Source organism: Pipra filicauda, unplaced genomic scaffold (assembly GCF_003945595.2).
Source record: "Pipra filicauda isolate LSUMZ 115617 unplaced genomic scaffold, ASM394559v2 scaffold300_size901280_pilon, whole genome shotgun sequence".
Classification (NCBI taxonomy): Eukaryota; Metazoa; Chordata; class Aves; order Passeriformes; family Pipridae; genus Pipra; species Pipra filicauda.
The window spans coordinates 404,697-411,296 of record NW_024104422.1 but is presented as its reverse complement, the minus strand read 5'-3'; the positions used below and the strand labels follow the sequence as shown (position 1 = coordinate 411,296).

General features: G+C 44.1%; 1 protein-coding gene across 1 annotated transcript; it reads left to right on the top strand.

The window, feature by feature from the left end:
* Positions 1-1,910: 1,910 nt before the first annotated feature.
* LOC113985266 (probable G-protein coupled receptor 19) lies at positions 1,911-4,594 on the top strand. Its single transcript, XM_027715905.2, has 2 exons — positions 1,911-2,008; positions 3,157-4,594. The coding sequence occupies exon 2, from the start codon at positions 3,171-3,173 to the stop codon at positions 4,422-4,424; it is 1,254 nt and encodes a 417-aa protein (XP_027571706.1). The 5' UTR covers positions 1,911-2,008; positions 3,157-3,170; the 3' UTR covers positions 4,425-4,594.
* Positions 4,595-6,600: the final 2,006 nt, after the last annotated feature.

The following is a 6,600-nucleotide window of genomic DNA, read 5'->3' as shown; positions in this document are numbered from 1 at the left end:
TGTATTAAAGAAATAGATACTGCTCAGAGCCTTTTCTTTGGAACTCAATAAAAATGAAGTGAAATATCATCAGGCATGTTAAGAGTTTGTCTGGAACATAGCATGAGACCACTTACACATGCTCTAGAGGGAAAGCTGCTTTCAGCTATCCTAATGTTTTAGCCACAAAATAAATCTTGATAGGGAAACAAAACTGTTGGTAGCACAAATGGTCCCAGTAAACTACAAAGATTTCCAAGTCTAGTCGAAAAACACATGCACAATTTTATCCATTTTGGTTTTGGTTTGTTTTTTTTTTTTAATGTAAAATAAACTAGTATATCTTCCAGAAGGATAGGAAAGGTAAGAGGGGGAAAAGTATTCTAGGAAAAACATGCAAGCAGAAAAGACTACAATGATTTGTTTATATCTAGGAAATCAAAACACTGCCAGATATCATGTGAAATTGGAGCAAGGAAAATTGAATGACTGAATGTTTTTCCTTACTGGAAAATTGACTTCCTGCTCCATTTGTTTCTCCCTCCTGCTTTTGAACTGGACTTTTTAGTGATAAACTATTAATTGAATTTTCTTCTCCATTGCACCACAGCCAATTCAGAGTCCAACATCTTGTCTTGATGGCCACAGTTCATAGGAGACATTTATATCTAGTAATATTCTACATGGTTTAGAGAGCAAGAATTTCAAATACACTCACCCCCTGCTTTTATAAACTCACCTTATAAAATGTTCAAAGTTGCCTTGTTTAGATGTCCTACAGATGTTATGAGCATGTGGTGTCGTGGTATTTTAACTTCTGCACTAACACAGTAAGAACACAACTATCACTGACCTCACTGCTGCTGCTGCTCTGAAGATTGGCTCAAATCTCATCTCAAAAGGCATATTCAAAGTCCACAGCACAAACCTAGCTTAACTACAGGAGGACAGGCAAGATTGTTGAACAGGTTGTTCAAATATCTTGAGCCCTGAAGGGTTTCAAGACCCTGATCTGGTCTCACACCTTCCTTGCTTTAAGCAGCAGGACAGGCTGGAAATCTCCTGACCTCCCTTCCAACCTCAAATACGACATGATTCTATGCTGAGAAGGCTGCTGTTTCTATTGCGTACACACTGATGCCTGGAGGCCTCCCAACTCAATACAAAACAGTGATTTCAGGAATCAATTCTCAAGACACCTTTACGGCAAAAGTTAGTGCTGATTTGTAAAGGAATTTTTTTAAGAGAGCCTCTTTAATCTTTCCTACCAGGCCTTCCCCAATCTTCTGTTGCATTTGATTTTAGAAATGCTTTGAAAGAAGAACTTGCCATCTTCTTGCCTTGGGCTAAATCAGCAGGGGGAGGAAGGGGAATCAAACCACAAACTGTATTTCCTAAAGGATCTGAGCTTGTGGGGTAGAGGGCAAGACAATTAGTTTTAAAATTCTGGAGTTCTGCAAGTGTGAACCAGTTCATAAAACCCATGTTACTTAGGATTGGATGGAAGCAGGGTTTGGCTGCTAGTATCCTTATCCATGAAGATTTTATTATTGTGGAAAAGGTGACTCCCCAAAGGTGATTGTCCCTTCCCAGAGCTGGCCAAGGCCAGTCCTGTCCAATATCCTTATCAACCACCACAGCTGAGGGCACTGAGTGCCTCCTCAGGCAATTTGCAGAGTTGACACTAGTTTGTGGAGGCGCTGTTGATCTGCTGGAGGGTAGGAAGGCTCTGCAGAGGGACCTGGACAGGCTGCCTAGATGGTCCAAGGCCAATGGGATGAGGTTCAACAAGGCCAAGTGCCGGATCCTGTGCTTGGGTCAGAAGGATTCTGAGAGTGTAGAACTCTTTGTGACTTAACTGCGGGCAGGGGTTCCATGTTGTCTGTTGGTGTCAGCTGCTCCTGGCAGTCCTTCAGTTGTCCTCTGGCTCACCTCCAGACCTGCAGAACCTTAAGGCAGGTTCTGCTCAACAGGGTGACCTGTGAAGGGTCAGACTTGCTGCTGCCTGGGCAGACGGTCCCTGACCAAGGTAAGGACATTCCCCCTCCCCCTGGCTTTTCTCCAGAGCACAGAGATCCCCAACAGCTGGTTGCAGTCACATCTATTTACAGTTCTGACAAGACAAGCAGAGGCTCCACTGCTGAAACTCAAAAGGGTCCCCTGTCCCTTCTCCAACCTCCCATCTCAGCTGCCTGAGGACACTGACTTCCTCTCAGAGTATTCACTGTGAATCAAAACACTGCTGTTGATCAAAAGGTCTTCTGCAGGTTTTGGAGGGAGGTTGTTGTATGTTGTCATGCCATGTCCTTCTAAGGGCCACAGAGAGAATTGCCACCCTTGACGGGGCAGGGACCTAGCAAGGTAGGTACCTAATGAGGCAGGTGCCTGTGAGGACAGCATTGCTGTTCAGAACTCTTTAAGGTACACAATGTCCAGCTCCTGAAGAAAAGTTCCTCCCTGGGGAAGGGCTGCAGGGAATTCACAGTGAGGAGTGACCTCCCAGCTTGGTGCCAACCCTTCCTTCTGCTTGGATGTTCTTTCCTTTGCCTTCCAATTCAGACCTCGCCTCCCTTCCAAAATTATGGCCGGGAACAAACAGATTTGGGAACATTAGGGATATTAACACCCATGTTACTAATGATCGGATGGGAGCATAGTTTGTCTGCTAGTACCCTTATCAATAAAGATGATATTGTGGAAAAGGTGACTTCCCATTACACCTCTGGGTGGAAAGAAACACCTCATTTGCCTGTCTCCTTGACCAACGTAGATCAAGTCAAGGGTGCAGGGACCCTTTTGGTCTGCTTTTTTGGCAATTCCATGGACACTGTGAAGTACAGCTCATTTCTGGGATCAGTGGGATATATTCCACTCATTCTGTTTGCAGCTCGCCAGCACTGGTGAAATGACACCTTGGTCTCCAGCTGTGAAAGGGACATTCACCTTTCTCAGAACAGAAATGCTGGTCTGAAATACTCAGGGCATTCCTAAAAACCTGCATAAAACTTAATGCCTTTTGCTATGCCAGGTAGTGTCACTGTGTATTTCTGACCCTTTTCTCTGAAATCTACTACTCTAGGGAGTATGGAGGCTACTGAGAGTTATCTTTTATTGGTTCAGGTGGACTTTTCACACAGAGCTGTTCAAGAGAATGTGTCCTCTCCTCTCTTTCTGCAGCCTGAGCAAAAGACATGGCCGAGTTTGCCCAAAGCATGGATAACAGCAGCAATCCTTTCCTTCTCCCTACCTTACTGCTCCTGCTGCAGAACATGAGCAACCTCGAAACCTCCATCCCTCCTGCTGGCTATGAGATGACAGAATCATCACCCACAAGACCCGGCTCAAGCAGGAACCACACTCTCTTAGACTATGGACTGAGGCCGGGGGAAATTGCAGCAGCCAGCATGGTTTGGGGAGTGTTGTGGCTGGTTTCTATCTTGGGAAACTCCCTCCTTTGCTTAGTGATGCCCAGGAGCAGGAAGACACAATCCCCCAACTATTTTGTGGTCTCCATGGCTTGTGCAGACCTGCTCACCAGTGTTGTGAGTGCGCCCTTCCTGCTGCTCCAGTTGACCTACGGCAGGTGGATGCTGGGGAACGGGATGTGCAAGCTGGTGAGGTACATACAGTACCTCACCCCAGCAGTCCAGATCTACCTGCTCTTCTCCATAGGTGTGGCTCGATGCTACACTCTCATCCGTCCCCTGAACTTCAAAATGTCCAAGGAGAAAGCCAAGAAAATGATTCTGGCCTCTTGGCTCTGTGGTGCTCTGTTTGCATCACCAGCTTATTTTCTCTACGACTCTGACAGCGACCACCACTGCAACTTTTTTCTACCCGATTCTCGGCAAGGAATCGACTCCAGTATTGTCCACCTCCCAGTGCTGTTGTTTTTGATCCCCGCCCTCTTCATTATCCTCTGCTACGAGAAACTCTTCACCTACATTTGGAGAAAAGGCACTGAAGACATGGCTGGCAGGAGGACAACAAATTTGATCTCAAGGAGAAAAGTGAAAAATGTCAAGATGTTCTTCATCTTTAACTTAGTGTTCCTCCTGTCGTGGCTCCCTTTCTACATGGTACAGCTGTGGCACCCACAGGAAGCAGACTACAGAAAGAGCTCCTTGGTTTTCCTGGCTACCACCTGGATTTCTTTCAGTTCTTCAGCCTCTAAGCCAATCCTCTTCTACATCTATAATGCAAACTTCAGAAGAGGGATGAAAGAGACTTGTTGCATGTTTGCCAGGAAATACCAGAGAAGCAACATCTTCACCATTACCACCAGTTATGGGACTATCAGAAAGAATCACGTTTGGATCACAGATATCCCAGCACCAGCCCAAACTGTCACCAAAGACTCCACCTCTGATGCTTTTAATGGAGAAGTCAAGAAGGATGAGCTTGCCAGGCCTGATGAGTCCAATCCCCCAGATACATTTGCCTAGGGGGCTTCATTGCTTTGAAAAGCAGTGTATGTGCTATGGTGGTGCTATATACCCCCCAGGAGAGGGAGGATCTTTCACCCTTTGAAGCAATGTATAGTTACATATTTTAGCACACCTTTTAGAGTAGAAAAAATATGATCTATTTTATTAAATGCCTTGGTTTTGATGCATTCGTTCTATTTCATTTCAGTTATCATGTTCTGCTTTGGGGAACTCCTCTCCTGGAATCATGAGCAATGTTTTTCTACAAAACAAGAATCCTTATACTACTATCTGTAGAGAAAAAAAAGAAAGAAAACCATTGCTTTTTTTAAACCCCGTGTGGGATGGGCCATGGTGCATAAGTACCTAAATCCACCCAAAGCCATCTACAGTTCCTTCTGTTATATCCCTGGTAATACTGTTGCACTGGGCTTGTCCTTCTTGTTCAGACCCCACTGGTTTGGTGGACAAGGTGGTGTTGGATTAGTGTTTTGACTGGATGATCTGAAGAGCCTTTCCAACCTAAATGATTCTAGGATTCTATCACCTCACTGCCCTCTTGTGCCTCCATTTCTGTTTGGGAATAATCGCTTCCTGGAACAGTCCCAGCAGATTGTTTCATCAGGGTTTGACTGCAGAAGGGGTTCCTGGACAAACTCTAACAATATGAAATTTGGGAAGCTTTACAATTCCTCACACATTGCCCGCCTTGTGCTTTGCTGTCCCAGGGTCTGTCCCTGTGTGTGGGCTGGGAGAGTGCATGGAGTCATGGAATATTCTGAGCTGAAAGGAACCCCTGGCCCTGCACAGTACAGCCCCAAGAATCCCACCATGTGCCTGAGAGTGTTGTCCAAATGCACCTTGAGCTCTGTTTGGTGACATGACCACTTCCCTGGGGAGCCTGTTCCAGTGCCCAGCTACCCTCTGGGGAAAGAACTTTTTCATAATATCCAACCTAAACCTCCCCTGACACAGCTCCAGCCATTCCCTCAGTTCCTGTCACTGGTCACCACAAAGCAGAGATCGGTGCTGCTCCTCTGCTTCCCCTCCTAAGGAAGCTGCAGACCCTGATGAGGGCTCCCCACAGTCTCCTCCAACTCTGTTTCTTCCTCTCACAAGTAAAAATAGAACAACTGCACGCTCTTTGTCTCCCCAAAACAGGGACAGGTTCTTTCAGCAACCTCTGTAAGCAAAGCTCCATGGATTGCTTCAGGAAAATGCAAATATATTCAGCCCTGTGACATGGAAACAATATGGTGATGCTATCACGTGTAAATCTGGACTAGGGAGGGCTGCTTTTCTTAAATTTCAGCTTTTTTTTTCTTAAATTTCAGCTTTTTTTCTGCACCTCGGGACATGTTAGGTGCAGATGTTAATTGGGGTTTTTTTGTAGCAATATATATGTGTCCCTGGCCATGCTCAGAGTTCTGGTTTTAATCTGTTTGTTTCAAATTACAGAATTGCAATGCGTTTTACCCTTTCGTTATTAATACAGCATCTCACAATGACTCCATCCACTTTAACCCAATTATTGGTCAGAATGCAATTACAGATTTCTACAAAATTTTTGTTAATTTTACCAATTTTGAGTTATGAAATGTCCATCCATTGTTAACAGTGGGTGGAAATAGGACAAAAAAAGGTGTGATGAAATTTTAAGAGCAGTGTCTGATAAGTGTTCAAAGCTAAAATTAATTATTTAAATTATATAAATACTTGTATTCTCACAGTTAATTCTGAAGCTAAAATGTCCAGAGATCAAAGACAGTTAGGCATCCAAATGAGGATCTGGGCTTGGGTGCTCAAAGAGGTTGGATTTATCCTGAAACTGAAAATTGAAAATTTTATATCCTGAACCAAAAATTGAATTGTTAATTGTAGTGAGGTGCATGGACACACTTCTGGAGAGTATATATTGTTCATGCTGTAGCCATGGGATGTAAAATTGCACTGAATATCATATAATGCGTTCAGAATTATCCCTTATAAATAATAACTACTTTTCCAATTAAAAAAGAATATGTTATTGCATCTGCATTTTCAGCATATTTGTCAGACATACCCTATTGCCTTTACAGTGATGTGTCATTCTTGAGGTCGAGAAAAATGCTGTATATTTGCACACACCTATGCTTCTGTCAATATCCTCATGACAGAAGCCTTTCAAGTCAGTTATTGCACATGAATACAAAAT